At 34.5% G+C, this 20,254-nt stretch overlaps 1 protein-coding gene across 1 annotated transcript in view; it reads right to left on the reverse strand.

Annotated features, from left to right (window-relative positions):
- The window catches only part of LOC150109998 (monocarboxylate transporter 9-like), a 61,747-nt gene that overhangs the window by 7,689 nt on the left and 33,804 nt on the right, over positions 1-20,254 (reverse strand). Inside the window, exons 5-6 of the mRNA XM_090405432.1 lie at positions 12,692-12,883; positions 2,452-2,595 (exon numbers count right to left, since the gene is read on the reverse strand). Coding sequence (XP_090261558.1) covers positions 2,452-2,595; positions 12,692-12,883 — 336 coding nt within the window. The remainder of the gene's footprint in view (positions 1-2,451; positions 2,596-12,691; positions 12,884-20,254) is intronic.

Genomic DNA, 20,254 nt, shown 5'->3' on the forward strand with positions numbered 1-20,254 from the left:
CTACGGAATTGACCATTGTCTCTTTCAGCAAGATAATGCACCTTCTCATAAGGATGCTGCTGTAACTGCCTGGCTTGTGGACATGAGCGTCACCACATTTGACTGATTTTCTGACCTACTGAACATCTGTGGGATAAACGGAAGCGTCGGGTGAGGTCAAGTAACGTGGGGGTGGGGGAATAAATTTTACAGTCTACATAAGTATCCACGCAAGCGAACTGAAATATTTTTAACAGTGTCTACATGAAATGATGTGGTTCATTACACTTTGTTTACGTATGTGGAGTGACGAATTTTATTACAATAACAAAGTGCGAGTTCTGATGGCAGAAAAGCAAGCAAGAGAAATTCACAAAATATCCAATTGTTATTTCTAATTGTAATGTGAAATCTCCTACTTTTAATAGTCAGTCACTATAGTACTTATGAAGGCGGTTTTTTGTGAAACAGGTATGAAGTATTTTGTTTTAACTTTTGTGCAGTAACATAATAAATTAAGAACATGTGCTTCTTTAAAAATATCCATATATTTATGTAGAAAAGATGCGTTCCTCTACAATGGAATTGAAATAAAATGAAATTTGGGTATTGTTTCTCTACTTTTGTAAGGGGGAGGGAGTCATTTTTACACAACCCCGCATGATGTCTGTGTTTCTCCGTTGTGTCGGTGTGGTTTCTTACACATATATTTTTCTGACTTTTCGTTTTGAGGGTGGATTTTAATATTTTCTTTTGCTCTATTTGACTATCAGAGTTTTCCTAGTTGAGTAGGTCGAGTCGGAATCAATTCCCTGAATGAAAGGGAGTTTGTTGCTTGGCTGTTGTGGTTTTATTTTATTTTTCTTAAAGATATATTGTTATTGTTTTTCGCTTTGGAAATAGATTTGAAAATTTCGTTTTCCTATACTTGCTTGACAATTTCCGTCGTTGTGCCAGGTGGATTATTTTAGATGTACAGTAATCCCTCGATTAGTGCACTAATCGAATTAGATATCCAAATTCGATTAGTGCGCCTATATATACATACATCTCAAAAATAAATGTTACAGATTATAAAAATTTTCTATCTATACATTTTTATGGCCAACTGTTTTAAAAAATCACTCACCAGAATGAAATAATTTAGTTACCGATTTAAAACATTTTATAGAGCTATTTATAATGGCATACTACACTACTTCCATGTACACTGTATATACCATGTTCCAAATTTTTATCGCCAAAATTTATGTCGTCTGCTATAGCACGCACACACATTCGAGACCCTTCGATCCTTCTGCGCATGCCACAAAAAGGGAGAATCCATTCAGATAATAGGGCAATCAATCCGTCTTCTGGGATGAGTTGTTTATTATTACACGTCGGAAAATTAACTTCTCTTTTATGATCATTGTCGTTTTTAAAGTGGTAATTATTTTGCTTGTATAACAGTTGGGAAATTTTATCTATAAAGCACGTGATTTCGTGTGTTGGCGACCAACTCGTACGTCCTTCATTTATTTCTCCCCTTCAATGATAACGTCCAGGAGTTAACTAAATCTCATTCTGAAAAATTGAGCGATTCCGACCTTCTATATTTAGATGCACAGCGAGAAGATCCCGAAGAATATGAAGAAAATTTAACCACTGATTAGTGCGTTTTCGATTAGTGCATCATTTTTTTTCCGATACCCAAATTCGATTAGCGCGCCTCTAAAATTCGATTAGTGCGCCTATATACATCTTAAAAATAAATGTTACAAGTTTTAAAAAGTTTCTATCTATACATTTTTATGGTAACTATTTAAAAAAAATCACTCACCAGAATGTGGTTCCATGGTTTCAGGAGATTTCACAGAAACGATTTGAAAATATTTTTCGTATACAATCGAAGTTTTCAAGCAGCAATGCTTAGAGGCTGATCCTGATGAAGAGAGAAACAGCAAAATTTGCAGAAGAGTAGAAGGGGCAATAGGGCCATACCGTCGGTTGTATGAAAAAAAGAAACAAAATGCCCGCCAAACTACGTTAGCTCAATTCTTTGTTAAGAAACAGAATAATAAATTTATATTCTGAATATGTTTTATTGTCTTTCAGCTTCATGGTTTTCCTTTAACTAGACCCTGAGGCATACCCTAATTCTTTTATTAAACAAATTAAGGGTCAAAAAAAAAAAAGAAATCTGAGGAACGAATTATACATTTTACCATAGGTTATTATACTCGATTAATGCGTTTTCGATTATGCGCCTGTTTTAAAGAACGCATTAGACGCACTAATCTATGGTTGCTGCATTGTTTGTGTGAACAGGTTGACGGTTTTCTTTACTGAAACATAATGATTTCTTGAAGATGTAAAGAATTTCCTGTATAATATTCAACCCTACATACAGAAAATTCTTTACATCTTCAAGAAATCATTACATTTATATGAATCCTCATTTATTATACTTTTTTTTATCATAAAACTTACCAACGAAAAAGCCATAGAAGATTGATAGCCAGAGTATACTTTTCATAAAATAGCACATTGTTAGCCCAAATATGGATGCGAAACTACCAAGAAGCGCCACCTTCTGGGTCCCGAAGTTGTGAGTAAGCATTCCTCCAAGTAAAGCTGAAAAAATAAATAATATTCCCTGTAATTAACACGATCATACGAAGAAAAAAGTAAGCATTTATTTTAAAAGTTGCTTCGTAATTTTAATTTTTTAAAGTTACACACTGTATGCCCCTCATATTGTCCATGGTATCCATTAATATAGTGGCTTGAAGAATCGACAATAAACCAAAAAACCTCGTAATTTAAATGATATATGAGTCAGAAGGATTTTGTATTAATTATTACTTGATAAGAAATTATGCACTTTGTGCAACCTTGCTCGCTAACCTTGGGGAAAGGATAGAAAGAGGAACATAATTTTTTGCTAAGTATAATTTGCTTAGGCTTCACGGGAAAAAAAACTTGCAATATTTTATTTCATTATAGAACTATTCAACTTGAATTAGACACTCAGAAATATATTATTATACATTTATAAATTATATAAATATGGTTTATTTTTTATTTGTTATGTTAGCTAATTAAAAATATGAAATGAAGCAATTAATATTGTATTTAAAGATTCGTTTCTGATTATTTTGCATGAGAAGTACAAACTGTAAATAAATGAAACTAGTTAGTTGAATTAAACACTGAAACGTTACTCTTAGAAACAGTCTTTAAAGTTGCTTAGAAATAATCAAATTGAAATAATGCATATTATCATTATTATTATCAACTAATTCAAATTATAATTGCCAAACTATTGGCAGCTACTCCAGGCATATCTCAGTGAACATATAACTTATATAGATATCATAATATTAAGAGAAACGTCCCCAACCAACTAGGAGCTTCTTTCAAATGTGCAGTTACTGTCCTGAAAAAAGAAAAGGGAATTAATGTTTACATTAAAACACACAGTAAGTTAGCTAAAGTGAAATTTCAAGCAGCCTAAAACATTTGCCTAAAGCTATACAACTGTATTAACGGACACAGTTTAATACTAAACTCCATTTATAGATCACCAGATGAGAATCCTGAATTCTTTCTAGAGAAACTAGAAGCCGAGCTAATAAAACTAAACAACAACCTTAATTAGCCTATAATTGAAGCCTGGAGACATTAATATTAACACTCTAAACACCAAAGTAAGCATAACTACAGTTTATTTAGATATACTATCCAACTTTGACATTGTCTCCATAGCTCAGTCGGTATAGACGAATCCTTTTGATCGGAACGACCTGAGTTCGAGAACCACTTTATCTGGTCTCTTTCGACCAAAGGTGAATTAACCGGTCTCATACGGAGGTAGCGGTTTTTTCACCCGGAAACTTGGGTTTTTCGTCCTTCTGTACAGGCAAACCGGCCGATGAACACATGCAATTTAGAGACAAGGATACTTAGAGGTATAGGGGTAACAACTTTATCCTCGTATTACGGTTAGGAAATCAAAGAATGCTTGGAAGGCTTTGAACGCTTAAGTGCTTGTTAAAGCCACTGATGATGATGATGATGATCCAACTTTGGTTTTACAGACTCATTTTATCTCATACTAGAGAGGAAATGGTAAATGGAAATATAGCACAATCTTGTAACGTTCGTGTCAGAGATAACAGACTTTTATCCCAACTATTAAAAACAAAGCTAGCAGACCACTATTTCACCTCATGAGGCATCCCAGTACTGGAAAAGAAAAATTCCAAACTCACATCAGAGTATTTCAAAAAAGTAATTTTTATTCCTTCGTTGACGAAGGAATTAAATTGCATCAAATAATGCAGCCCGATAATCCGGAAAAACTGTACGAGTCTATCATCACATCGATGCGTCGTATATACCAGAAAGCTGCCCGGAAATTAAAGAATAGAAACAGCATGGGATTCACCTCCATGGCTAAACGACGATATACTACTTACAATACACAATAAAGACCGTTTATTGCATCAGTTCAAAATAAATCCATATAATTACCCACATACGGTACTAACGTACTATAGGTAGACCAGCCATCCTCTCGTATATAGGCTCAATATTAAAAAATAAAATAAAATAAAATAAAATTTAGAGCTCAAAAAAGTGAATAATATACGGAATACAGAAAGAAACTGAAATCAGAAATACTGAAATAAACGTAATTATTAACAATAAAATTAAATTAAATAAAGGAAAAATTAAAGGAACATAGACAACAATAAATGATGCACTCAATAAAACATAATTCCTTCTGAGGAAATATAATAGTTTAATTGTAATTGTAAAAATTATTATTATTATTATTATTATTATTATTATTATTATTATTATTATTATTATTATTATTATTATATATTTTTTATCTGAGACATAATAAAGTATTAAAAATTATATGTTATGCATATGTAATATAAATGTATATGGATATATTCACCATGCACTTGCATTATTTTTTTAAAAAAAATATGTTCGCAATACATATAATAGCCATATGCTGATTAGTATGCAAGTGGATTTTGTGCATATCTGCAAATAATAATAAAGTTTGATTGATTGATTATAAATAAAAGCAGACCTCCATGGAAATAAAAATTTATTATTAAATTTTTATTTAATAATAAAAATCTCAGGATGAGAGATAGCTGTAGAAAGTTTTTTACCTTGGGTATAATATATGTTAAAGATACCTAGTTATTTTAAACCTGGTTTTACTCCATTTCCCAAGTAAGCAAACAGACAAATAAGTCAAGTTTGCGCCTGCATGTAATGCAAGCCTAACTGACCCGTAAAGTAGTACAAGTCCAGGCAACTTGTGGTAAAGTTAGAGATTTAATTTAATTTAATTTAAAGTTAAGAGATTTAATTACTTTTTGATTAATGGAAAATTACCTTGGAGAGAAATACACGATATGGAAGTGTCATATGACCTCACTACAACCAACCACGAGTCGATTAAAATCACCTTGTAGAGAAATACATGACCTAACTACAGCCAATCATGAGACAAGACAGGTCAGTCAGAGAACATGTGACCTACCTACAACCAAACTTGAAATTATTTGTTGGGATGGTATCCATCGAGTTGAATGAGGTATAAAAATTCCGTAAAGTTTTTAAAAAAATAAAAAAAGGAAATTTATTGCAGTTAACTGAAAGCAGGCAGTATGAATGATGGACGATTTAATGACAGTATGTGTATTCAGATTAACGGAAGAGAAATTTCGACTGCAAAGTGCACTTGTAGGATTCCATGTTTCTTATATACTGTAATGGTCAGCATATTCTTTAAGTAGGATCCTATTGTTTAAATATGCAGCTTAATAATCTCATGAATAAAATTATTAACTGGCAAAATAAATTAAGCTGCATTTTGTTTGGGGTTCTGAATTATTGCTCTTTAAGAAACGATTTAGAAATTTTTGAATCATCGCTTATAAGTTGTTTTTCATACTGAAGTGTATATTGATAATTATTATTATCTCAAAAGAGAACAAATAGGCAAAAAAAAAAAAACAGGAAGAAAGAGTACATTTTTATAATGAAAAATTTAGACACTCGATACATAAAATTTCTACTCAAATTCCGATTTGAGACAGCACAGAAGTTTTATTAGTTGAAGTGTGTGTGTGTGTGTGTGTGTGTGTGTGTGTGTGTGTGTGTGTGTGTGTGTGTGTGTGTGTGTGTGTGTGTGTGTGTGTGTGTGTGTGTGTGTGTGTGTGTGTGTGTGTGTGTGTTATCGTAAACAAGGTGGTAAGAAACATGATTATTTTTTCATAATAATAAAATGAAAAAGCAATAAAGAATAAATGACGAATCATATAAATCACGTAGCAACCTATTAGGTAGCAATGGTATGACACTGAAACTAAGACAAAACATGATAATTAAGAATACTCAAGAAACAAGTTTCGTAATGAATCTAGGATTGGCTACATAATGTATATGACGATCTTAAAGAAATAATGCATGAACAATTGAGCTATACATTATAATAAAGACTACGAAAAGAGTACCGATAAGATAAACAAAGTAATAAATCATAAATATGCGAGACAACTGTCAATACTTATATTAAATATTGCAAGTAGACGGATTTGAACTAGCTAAAATTATCATGCTGATATTAATCCGAAAACCTCTTATGTGTAAGGTAAAAATAGTAAAGTAATTAGAAATTAATTAAGCTTAATCGTCAGTTCCTCAGGACTAATTTCAAGAGAATTTTCTGTAGATGCACAGAAAATTTACTTGAAATGCATGTAAGTGAGCGAATTTTAAAACAGCCTACGATGTTCACGAGTAAAAGAATTTAACACATTAAAATGTAAAAATTAAAAAAAAAAAATAACAGAACTCTTCGTTTTTCAAAATATAGAAACCAATTAACTCAGTTTCAAGCAATCTGTAGACCATCGTTTCCCCAACTTTTCCTACGACGGAACACTTCACAAATCCTGAAAATTTCACGGAACACCTTGGTTATTTAGTAATGTATTAATTAATAATTAATTAAACATCAATTAAACATAAACATCATTAACTTAATTTTTGCTGATTTTGATTGACATATTCCATTCTGATCACCAAAAATTTATAATAAAACTTATAATATTATTATAAGTACTTACGTATGAATGCACACTTTTTCTCCTGTGTGCTGGTAGTTTTCTTCTCCTTTTGTACATCCTGGAGATCGCTTTGTAGGCTGGTGGTGGATGACTCACTATCTGTTGCGTCACAAACACCTTCAATAAGAGATTTCTTAATACCAAAATTAAACAAAGTCACTTGTCTCTTATTCATATTAAAATTTAAATATGCAGACCAATTACTTTTAAAATATCACGGCACTACGGTTTCGAAACTTTCACTCTACAATACGAACTTGCGAAGAAAGTATTCAGTATTACTAGATTTAGAACCGGATACAGACTACCTTGATCTTGAATTTTAGTGGAAAATTTTTCTTTATAATTCCTTGCTGATTGGTCGCTAACATTTGCAACACAGATGTTATTTCTTTCAGTTTTCAGAACAGAGGATACTCCGCCCATTGTTGTAATCGGCTTGCAGGCAATTTTTACGGTTAATTTTATTCAAAATTAACGATACACAGATGTTAATAGGCGTTCTGGGTCTGAGCTTTACGACATATTCACGAATATTATTCTCCTCAGAATATTTCCACTATAAAAATTTTATTCATGAAAAATGCTTAGAAAACTAAAATGACAAATTCCAGGAGAATTTCTCTCGGAACACTTATTCACCTTCCGGGGAACACAGTTTGGGAAACCCTGCTGTAGACAATGGAATGCAATTATATAGTCATTCAGTGACGTCATTACAGTAAACAATCTCGCTGCCAAATATTCTCTTGAGAAGACTGTCAAATATTAAGCATTTTTCAACTTAAAAATGATCCAGTATATTAGATATACTTTTACTCTGAAGAACTAATTATCAAACTGTGCCCCAACTTTCCCTTCCCATAACTTAATCAGGGACAACATTGAGGAAAGCGAAAGCTGATATCGTCCAGTTCAACTTTCTGTTTGTTAAAGTGCAAAGAAATTGCGATGATCTTTATTGAATGCTTGGTTGTTGCTCGAATCCGGTGATAAGACACAACTTCAATGAGTGATATGTCGTTATAGGATCAAACCAAAGAAGTTAAACTGTTGCCTTTATGTCAAATTTTGAAAACAAAGGCCAAATATTTGAATTTTTCTAGCTAAAATTCAGAGAAACATACCCAAGTTTAGCTTTTGTAACATCATATAAAATGGCCGCTTATCAATTTCGCTTTCTTCACGGCGTCTTTCCACCTTCGGGTGGAATGGCGCCGTGAAGAAAGGAAAAAACATTTATAAGGGCTTATCAATTCATGGTAAGTCATTCGACAATAGCACGTGATATAATGATTTGAGACTTAAGATTAATAGTTGTTTTCGTTATTTCGATTTTGGTTATAGGATAAAGTTCAACATTGTTAATATTGTATGAATTATAGCGTTATTATATAAGAAACCAATTGTAAAATGGATTTTATTTTAAAATGGTAGTCTTAAAACTCTCTTATATTCGTGTATTCAGCAATGATTACTCAAAGAAATGAAAGAATATTTCCAGGGCCAACCAACACCGGAGTTGAGGAAAACAATGTTGCACACCCGGAGAGCGTACCCTGCTTACTAATAGATATTCCGCACTTCATTAACTATTAGCGATGCTCTTTGGCTGTAAAGACCCAAGTTAAATTCCCGAATGGTGCGTGAAGATCCATTATAACATATTTTCAGCTGCAAGTCAGTAGTCAGACTTTTAAGGAGGTGACAGGGTTTTTCATCCTGCGAAACATGTAAACCAGAAGAACACAAAAAATATAAAAGACGTAATTTATTGGCCTCATATCCATAGTGTAACCATAATCATCATCATCAAATTCCTGCCATGTACCCTCAAGAGGTGTACAGGATATGACAGTAATACATGAAAAAAATTACATCATTACTAACTTCCTATCTGCAATTTTCCTCCAAATCAGTCTGTTACTTGTCAAGACTCCAACATTATCAGATCTTATATTTCTTTGTCTAAGGCACTTTGTACCGTATCAATCCACCTATATCTTGGTCTCCCTCTGGGTCGTTTTCCTGCCAACCTGGCAGAGAACACTTGTTTTGTTAATCTTTCCTCTCCCATTCTATTTAAGTGACCATACCACCTGAGATTAGCTCTGCTAACGCATTCCTGGATACTGACAATGTCAAGTTCTTTCCTAATATCCTCGTTTTTAATATGATATTGCCATTGATGCCATCTATTCAGCTTATAATCTTTCTCAGGACTCTCATATCTGCGGTCTCTAGTCTTTGGTCAAGTGTTTTACTTCTGACCCAGCTCTCAGATCCATAAGTTAAAACTGGTTTGAACACTGTCTTGTATACAGCTAATTTAGTGTTCTGACTAATTTCTCTCTTATTCCATATGAATTTATTCAATTAACTTCCCACCATACCAGCTTTGCTGATTCTGTTTTCTATTTCTATATTTAATTTACCATCTTCAGTAAAAATCGTGCCTGAGTAGCTGAAATGTTTTACTTGTTCCAAGGTTCTCCATTCACAACACATTTGACATTTTCAATGATTCTGCCTATTTTCATTGTCTTTGTCTTTTTATTGCTGACCTTCATACCATATCTATTACAACAGCTATTCAATTTAGTCAGAGAATCTTGCAGACTTGTAGCGGATTTATTTAGAAGTATAACATCATCCGCATAAAGCAAAGAGCTGACATTAACATCTCCAATTTTGATATCAGGTTTAATACCACTTTCCTTCATAATGTGATCCATAGGTAATGGGTAATAGAGGGGATAATGTACATCCTTATCTCACACCAGATTTAACATTAAACCATCTTCCTGTACTTCCTTCAATTCTAACTGCTGACTTACAACTCAAATAAAGACTAAGTATTGCTTGATATAATGCCCCATTGACACCATATAACTGCAGCATATTGAATAGGCTTCTCTCTTGGCACCTTGTCATATGCCTTTTCCAAATCGACAAAACCTAAATACAGATCTTTGTTATATTCCCTTGCTTTCTCGACTATTTGTCGTAAAGTGAAGATCTGATCCTGACAGCCTCTATTTGGCCTGAATCCAGCTTGTTCTTCACCAAGCCTTTCTTCCACAATTTTTCTCAACCGTTTCTCAAGTATACTTGCATAGATCTTGCAGGGAACACTCAGTAGGGAAATACCTCTGAAATTCTCACATTCAGTTTTATTTCCCTTTTATATATGGGTCCTATGAGAGCTCTACTCCAATCATCGGGAATTCGTCCCTCTGTCCAGGCTTTCTGTACTATGCAGTGCAGCCAGTGTAAGACTCTTATATCACCATACGTTAGCATTTCTGGTCGAATATCATCTACTCCTGCTGCCTTTCCACATTTCAAGCCTTTGATGACTTTTTCTACTTCCAGTATGGATATGAATTCCTGACTGCATGCCTGGTCAGTGTTTTTTACCACTGTGCTGTCATCACTGCTTGTTTCATTTAGCAGTTTTTTAAAGTAATTACTCCATACTTTAAGGATACCTTTTTCTACCGTTTTCATGTCACCTTTATCATCTCTAACTCCTTGAACAGCACTCTTTCCTCCATTCCTAAGCTTCTTCAACAATCTCCAGAATATTTTGCCACCTTCTTGATATTTATTTTCTTTATTCTTGCCAAAGTCCTCCCACGACTTTTGTTTAGCTAGTTTTACACAGTGTTTAGCATTCTTGCATTTGTCTCTATATTCTCTAAGAGCACAAGCTGACTTTTTTGACAGGAACTTTTGATATGCTTTCTTCTTTTCCTTCACTGCCTCTTTAACTTCCTGTGTCCACCAGGGAGTTCTGATTTTTTTTATCCTTGCAGACAACCTCTGGCAGAATCAATCAATGTTTTCTTCATAGTTTGCCACTGAATTTCGAAGGTTTGATTCCTGTTCTCAAACTCTTTCATTTCTTCTTCAATAATCTTTGTGTATTTTGGTCTACAGTTCACATCTGAGAGCTGCTCAACTTTTATTCGCTTTAAAACTTTGTTACATGTTATTCTTTTCAATATGAAATTCAATTTTATCCTGCTCAACACTAAATAGCGATCCCTTCCAATTTCAAATCCTTTGTACACTCTGGTGTCCTGCAGCAGGGAGAAAACATCACTATCAACAATAACATAGTCAATGTGACTTTTCTTATTCCTAGCCTCTTCTCTCCATCTGAATTTGTGCACATTTTTATGTTGGAACATGGTGTTAATAATAACCAGTCCATGTCCTGAGCAGAAATCCAACAGATATTTGCCATTATTATTAGCTTTGCTCTTTTCTCCAAATTTTTCCAAAATATTTTTGTCTCACAATGATTTCCTACTCTGCTATTTTAGATCCCTAACAAGGACCAACTTTTCCTTTTTCATTGTGCCAGTTGCTTTTTCTAAAGCCTCAAAAAATTCCTCCACTTCTACCTTAATAGACCCTTCTGTAGGACCATAGGCACAAATAAGTCTCATTGGCCAGTTTCCCATTCTCATATTTGCCCACATTACTCTACTTGAGACTGACTGCCATTCAAGAAGATTAGCCTCGTATTTTGTGTTGAATACTATGGCTACTTTTTCTTTTCCTTGATTGTCATTGCCTGAATATAACATTTTGTATTTATTGCTCGGAATGTAACTTCGATTGCAATTCCAAACAGCAACTTCCAAACCCGTTAAAAGCACCAAATCTCTACTTCAGAAGAATCAATTGTCCCTGACTGGGTCATAATATAGATCGCGCTGCTGAAATTTCTATTTCCATGCCATTATTTAAAGTAAATCACTAACGACGTTTTTCTTTTCCCAAAGAGACTGTCTTTGATCTGTGAATCAAAAAAATAAAAATAAATAAATAAAATAAAAATGAATAAATAAAAAAAATCTGGAATCTGTGATCAACCGCTCACCAGCTCTCACTGTCACCGCGATTGAGTGAATTCTGCTGCCTACTAGGAAAAGGGACGATGTTTATAATCCCATCTAGTAATTGTTTGTACGTAACCGCGCGCTTGTGTTCTACGGTCGACTTTTTTTTTTTTAACTGTAGGATTAAAAAACTAAATTTCGCAATCAAGTAGGAAAATCCTACTCCAACATACTTGCACAAAATATCGGCTATCAGAAAATGCAGTAAATATCGTTGATCCTAAAATGGATTTCTCTGGAAGTCTATCAAGAATCTAAGAAACACTAAACTCGTGTTTAGTATTTCTTAGATTTGCTTATCATTATTTAAAATAATTAAATAAATCAATAAAAAATAAAGATAAATAAATAAAACCCTAACGCCCGTTTTATTCGTCACTACTCTAAGGCAGTAAGTGGCTAAGGCCGCCTAGCAAAATTTTAATAAACCGAATAAATAAGTAATTATATATTCGTTTTATAATTTCAGTAGAATCTTATTTTAAAAAAAAATACTCGTGTTCATTCGAATGACACTATCTAGAGTTACGAAATAAGTAGCGTAAATGCGTTTCTCTCTGATGTAATAATACAGTCATTATTAATATTGCTTGACAACGTCTAGAGATGCGAAGTGATTATTTTGAATACATCAACAAATCCGTTACTTACATGTTAGTTGAAATGTAGACAGAAGAAGGCTGAATGGCCAGGAGGATATTTCTCTCGATTGGCCAAATACTTGCATGGTTGCCACAAACAGAAGTCCATTGCATCGAAACAATCCATAAGTAAAGAACAAAATAAGAAAACACGATAAGACCATCAAATACTTGGAAGTATTTTCTATCGTCATCCTCAATGCTCATCACAGCAGACTGCACACATCAAAAGTGAAGTGCAATAAACAACCTTTCTGTAACACTTTCGAAAAGTGAAGTGCGTCACCATTTAAAGACTATTCTGTTATCTGAAGTTACTTAACTGTACTTAGCACTTTGACCCAGATATTATTTTTCTTAGTAATATATGAAAGTTATCTTGCAAGCACTACCAGACAGATATGAAGTAGTTTAATAGGACTGAGTAGATATGAAGGGATAGTTACACATGTTGGTGATAGTCGTTATCGCTAACAAGGGGGTTAGCACGGAACTTTCAGGGAATTCTTTACTGTTAACTAAAACATAATTCGGATATTTGCTTTATACTTAACGTAAATATTCAGTTCTTTGTTTAAGTCAAGTCACACTCTCAATTGCGAGATAAATGTTCGGAAATTATTTACATTGAAAAAGACGCTAACACTGAATATCGATTTCACTTTTGGAAATTTTGGAAATACTTTTATTTACGCATATATTTTTACACGTAAATGAATTAACGATACTAACGATATTCTTTTTGGAATATCGTTATTGATTTAAGTTTGGTACATGACACTTATATTTTTAAACTGATACGGCCTAGAGTAAGCTTAAACATTAGTAGCTGCTACTGATAAGGAATTGTTTGAAAATTATACAATAAAGGCGAACAACACTAAACGAACAGCCTTGACAGGAAATAGAAAAGAGCATTGCCCGCTTATCTACACATACCAGCCACTGAATCAGAACCTTATATACTTCTTCAAATTAAGTGGATATTGAATCCAACATTATTTCAAAGCCGAGTAGAGAAACTACAAGAGTTTCATGCCAAATAGAGAAAGTATCAAAACCTCAGGGGATCCAAGCGTAAGCAAACCTTTCATGACAGGAGCAACTCGTAGTAAAGGTGACGTAAGCGTTGATCACTATCCTTAGTATTTCCCATAATGTAAAACACATCTCCTGTGGACATGTATGGTGCTATACATTATGGGGGGGTCGCTACCCATAATATTCTGCATTATATACGTTATATATGATGCTATAAATTATTGGGTCACTACCCATAGTAGGTAGTGACCCCACCATAATGTATAACATCATAAGTGTCCGCTAGGAGATGTGTTTTACATTATGGGAAATACTAAGGATAGTGATTAGAGCTTACTCCACCTACGAGTTGCCCCTGGCATGAAAGATTTGCTTACGCTTTGATCCCCCGAAGCTTTATAGTTTCTATATTCGGCATGAAACTCTTGTAGTTTCTCTATTTGGCTTTGAAATAATGTTGGATTCAATATCCACTTAATTTGAATAATTTTGTCGCCGAAGTGAAGTTTTTTGGCTCTCTTTTTCAGTTATATTCTTCTGATTCAGAAATCAGTGGTTTCCGTATAGGCATGCGACTGGCAATAGGAATTAGCTTCGGTAAGATATGGTGAGATATGGGTCGAGAATAACCTTCATGGTTTCGTCAACTGCTCTATCAAAAGCCTTCTCAGACGACGGCGATCTCGTTCCTAACAAGTAACGTTGGTTGTTTTTCCACTGAGATATCTCAGTGGAAAAACAACCAACAGCTGAGATATCTCACATTTTGAGAAATTAAACAACCCCATTGTTTGGTTTGCAAAATTGTGGCTCCAGCCAGATGGACATCTACAATTAGCCCATTTTCACTGTGATCAACACTATTGACGATCACTGACCTGCAGCATTCTTAAATAGTTGCCTAGAACACGTGGTGACACACGCGATCAAGTAATTTGCATATACGCTGCGTAAGTGACGTTCACGTACATCTGCTTAAACTTTTCTAATTCAATGGCTGCTGTGTGTATTAACACACGCTGTTGGTGGATAAGATACAAAAGTAATGGCTATGAATGTACTAATTGTTCCGGATGAATTTCGATATAACCCTCATAGGATAACATGACGTTAAAGTAATACATTCACCAACATTCAGATGAAGACTTACCATATTCTTTAAATAGTTATAATATCGCAGCTAATGATTGGATCAATGTCGATATAACCTCATATGATATAACCTCATAACCTAGAAACTAAATAAAAAATTTTGTTTTTAATCCCGCAGTTCAAAAAAAAAAAAAAAAGTCGACCTTAGACCTTAGTAACTATCTCGAGAACTTGAAGGGCATTTACAGATACACTGGCTCTCAATTTTCCAATATTTAAAATAAATAAATAAATAAAAATAAATAAAATTAAGTAAAAATAAATAAATCACAGCCGGATAATTGCGTAGCGACAGTTTAAAATTACTTTTTAGATTCTCATTTGCTTTAATAAAAAAATGGAATGGGGGGGGGGTTGAAGTATCATTCCATTAATAGCCACGAACACATGGATCTAATATGCTATCAAATAAATTCTTTATCATGCTAATCACGGAACCAGAGATTACAGTTAAACTATGTCAGAATAAAATGTAATGTGTTGGTCGATTTAATTATGAACAAGTAGCAATATTCACTGCATAAATAGTTACAAAAGCAACGCAAATTTCCAACAGAACACACACACACACACACACACACACACAATAAATTCAGCATTTGAGATTTTAAGCATGTTTATGTGTGGATGGTATTTGTTTTTATTTTTCATTTCAATAAAAAAATTGGCATGCGTGTGAAAGCGCTGATTCATGCGGAGAGATGGATTTATGGGACCATAATTTCCTATAGTTTTGCTGCAGCTGTCCCAATGATTCGCGACTTACGTGAAACTGCAAAGAACGATATTCCTAATGTACACAGCAGAACAAATGAGTACTGAGAAATTCACGCCCTCAACAGAAACAAGCAGTTACTAATATCAGCTTTGGACATTGCAGGAGAGGAGAAAGGCCACGTGTAACTATGAGTTATGGTTCCTATTGCAGTAAGCGCGGTTACAATATTTTAATAAAACGGCGTTATGGCTTATCTACCTGGACATCGTTGTCGACTATTAGACTTAATCGGATTGACCATTTTATACTTTTTATTATCAGATTTATTTTTTCTTACTTTTATGAATAAAGTTATAATTTGCCTGTTATCATTTTTTTTAATTTTTATAAATAAATAAAAAAATGAAATTATTTGTATTTTTTATTATTTGTATTACTGTTATTACAATGAACTCCGAAACAGCGAACATTTTAAATCCAGTTCTGAGAGTTAGAAATATACTATTTAACATACAATGCTGTACAAATGGGCTAAGTGTTAACTTCTTTGATTGATGGACTGAGTCCTTGACTCTTTATCCCTTTATCTGAGTTCTTGTTTGTGGGTAGGAAGGAGGGATAGTTTGAGTGCTTTACATCTTTGTGAGCGTTTTGTGTTGTTTCAGCTTTCTTTTGGGTTGAATGCTTTCGGTCTTCTATGTTTGAAGCGGTCTGAGGGTTTGTAGTCAGCTGGTTGTCGAATCAGCTGATTTGGGAGATTGAAGACTTTTTCTGCAATGCCTATCGTGTGGGTCTTGATGTCTAAGAGTTTAGCTTCTTAGTAAAGCTAGAGGTTTCTGATGAACCAGGGAGCGTTTAGCGTCATTCTTATACATCTGTTCTGGTTCCTTTCCAATATTTGGATGTTTCTTTTAGCCTTTTGTCCCCAGGCTACCGATGCTGAGGTCTTATTACTAATTTGTAGAGGAGAATTTTGTTGTTTATGTTTAGGAGGCTGTTCCTATTCAGGAGTGGGTATAGCTTTCCTGTGATCTGATTGGCTTTAGTAGACGCTATCCATGTGAGTCTTGAAGTTTGGGATTTTATCAAACTGAACTCCTAGGTATTTGCTTGATTTGTTTATGTTTAGGAGGCTGTTCCTATTCAGGAGTGGGTATAGCTTTCCTGTGATCTGATTGGCTTTAGTAGACGCTATCCATGTGAGTCTTGAAGTTTGGGATTTTATCAAACTGAACTCCTAGGTATTTGCTTGATTTGTGCCAAGATGGTTTTCCAAATATTTATACCATTGTATTTTTGTGTTTTCCGTCTGGTGAATAGGATTGCTGAGCTTTTTTCTTGGTTGATTGAGATGTGCCATTTGCTGTGCCAATTCTCTAGTTCGTTGATTGCTGACTGCAGTTTGTTCATAGCCAGTTGTGGTCGGAGGGAGCTGGCTATGATCCCTCCGACCGCATAGAGGGCGGTGATGGATGGAAAACACCTGGAAAGATCTGTTATGTATATGGAGAAGAGTAGGTGGAACAATATAGATCCTTAGAGGGACTCCAGCAGAGAGTTTTCTTTCAGTGGATCTCATTTCATTTATTTTTATCCTAAATTTCCTGTTGTTCAGATATGACTTGATGAGCATGACTAGTTGTAATGGGATTCGGATTTGGTGTAGCTTGTAAAGTAATACATAATGCCAGAATTTGTCGAATGCCTGAACTATGTCCAAGAAAATTGCTCGAGAGTGCTAGTGTCATTTGTATTTTTGGAAAAATGTATTCTATGATTCTGTAGATTTGTTTTGTTGTGAAGTGCTCTTTTCTAAAGCCGAATTTTTTGTGGTATGATATGATTGTTTTCTGCCTTCTTTTATCTGTGCAAGTATTGAGCGTTCGACTATCTTGTCTACACATGATAGCAGGCTGATGGGAAGATAGTTCTCTATAAAATATGTATCTTTCATTGGTTTTGAAATTAGGAAGACGTCTATAACTTTTCATCGTTCTTGGTAGTGATTTGGCGGTAGGAATGCATTAATGATGGCTACTAGATGCATAATACCTTTGCGTGGGAACAGCTTGAATGCCTTGTTCGTGATTCCGTCCAGGACAGGGGCCTTCTTGGCATTGAGTTTTTTTTTTCTGGTATATATATTTCTGCTGGCGATATCGGTTTATTGTTGGATTGGGGTTTGTCATTCTGAGTTATTTTGCACACTTGGGTGTGGATGTTTCTTATGAAATTGAAGTCTACTTGGGCATAATTAGGACTGCATTGTTTTTCCAAGCTATTTGCAAAGGCTTCCGCTTTTTCTTCATCTTTATAAGCTATTCCGTATTCACCTTTGATTAGAGGGAGTTTGTTATGCTTTGAGCGAAGCAACTTCATACTGACTGGTCTTCTGTGCTTAAGTGATGTATCTTGTTGTACCAAAGTTGGTTTCGGTGGTCTTTTAATGCGTACCGAAACAGGTTCGTTGCGCTATAAACTGCTTGTTTATCCGCTGGATCCATTGTTCTATGATATTGGCTTCGTAGGCCTGTTCTTTCCTCGGATAAGTTGCTATTTCCTCTGGAAGTCTGTTTTGCGATGCACGTGTGGTTGTGTTTTTTACATAGGATATTGCTTTCAATAGTTGTTTTTCAAAGCTTACCACTGCCTTTTCTATTTCTGCAGTACATGTTATGTGTGGTACCGGACCTAGATTTTCCTGGAAAGTTGAGAAGAATTGGTTCCAGTTGATAAACCTGTGTTGTCATCAGTTAGGTCGTGTATGATGTTATAATATGACGGGGTTGAGGTCAGAACTCATATCGTTGATCTCTATTTGAAAGCGTATCTACGTTCTTTAATGTTACTATATCAAGAAAGTCTGGTCGCCCTATGGGTTCTATTATTGTGATATTTCTTGTGGTAGCATATGAGTGTTCTGCCATTGCGTAGTTCAGCAGTTCTTCAAGCTGATTATAAGAGTTTGGTTTTATAATTATTATTAATCTGGGGGAGTTGTAGGCTGCAAATATCTTAAGATTGTTTGTACTTTCCATGTGGACTTCGATTCCTGTTGTTTCAATGTATTCTGTTTTTGGGGCTTCGGAAATCATTGTGTTTTATTCCTTTTTGATGAAGATGTCCGTACCTCCTCTTCCTCCTCTTGCGCATGATCTGTTCATGCGGTAGAGAATATAGGTCTTGATGTTTGGTTTGTCACTTGGGCGCAGGTGTGTTTCGTTGATGAGGATAATATTGGCTTGGGTCTCGGCAGCGAATTCCTGTAGTTCTAGGATACTTCGTTTTATTTTGTTTTGCTTCGTTGGACTAACGACCACAACTCCTTATACAAACATCCTAGGGGGGGATGTCTATATTATTCTATGCTCTTCTGGCCTTTCTTACACAGACCAGACATCAGGAAACTTTGAAGTAAGACGGAAATAACAGATTGAAGGCGTCACCAACAACGAAGAAGACAACTCAGGTGTGGCTTTTCATTTTTCCGTCCCACACACACATTGAAGACTACTTAACTGGACGTAACATAAAAGAATCTTGCTATAGTCATCTTTTAACAAGGCACACTGAATAGGAATCGAGGATTAATATTGTGTGATATTTGGAAATCCTGAATAAGTAACAAGTAGACACATTTGAAAATATTTATAAACAAATGTATCATCGATCATTTTCAGTGTAAAAAGTTTGAAATAAAAAAATAACAACATTAAAGGTATAAAGAGAATGGAATCTCGCTATATTTGTAAAACTAATCCATCTTAATTAAATAATTGCAGCTGTGTCTGCGTACTACTTATTCAGAATGAATAACGCACAGTCATAGCTTAATAAACGTGTATTTGGACATCCCTTATCATATCTGTCCATACGTAAAACTGTTTCAACCAACTATATTGATGTTCTGCATTGTGTGCAGAGCAATTAACTATTGTTCTGCACAAAATGCTGAACAATAGTTAATTTCGAGTCATCTCCTATTCCACGTAGTTTCGTTCAGTTTGAACTGTAACGATTGCTACGTGCCTTGTTTTAGTAATGCTATAGTTCGTGCCTTTATAGTTCAACGTTTACTGCATTTATTTTTATTTTTAATCCAAAAGAAACAAAGTTAAAGTAGCAAAACTAGTAGTGGTTCTTATCTTTGCATGTACAACCAAAAAAAAAAAAAAAAAGCCAGCTTATTTATAATTATATTTATTATTATTATTATTATTATTATTATTATTCCTGATACCTCCAAGGAGTCCGAAGACTCATCGCGGGAGGACACCAACAACTGTCTCTACACCTAACCTCTACTACGAATCATCTCCATCAACGCCATCTACCGCCCACCTCCAACACCACCACAGCTAGTAATTTTTGTCTGTAAATTGCGTGTGTTCTGAAGGGCCGATTTGTATGTATGCGGGATGAAAAACCCGAGTTTCCGGGAGAAAAAACCCTGCTACCTCCGTATGAGATCGGCTAACTCACCTTCGAATGAAATCGACCAGATAAAGATTCCTCCCGTCGCGACGAGAATCGAACTTAGGTCGAATTTATTGGTCGAATTTCAGGCAGGACTTTTCCTAGAATAAATTTGATTTTTACAGATAAGATTCGGTGAATCTTATCCGTAATATAATCCATTAACCTACGTATATATTTTTCATA

The sequence above is a fragment of the Typopeltis vanoorti genome, chromosome 1, assembly GCF_054136105.1.
Source record: "Typopeltis vanoorti isolate ZY-2024b chromosome 1, IOZ_Tvanoo_1.0, whole genome shotgun sequence".
NCBI classification, from domain to species: Eukaryota; Metazoa; Arthropoda; class Arachnida; order Uropygi; family Thelyphonidae; genus Typopeltis; species Typopeltis vanoorti.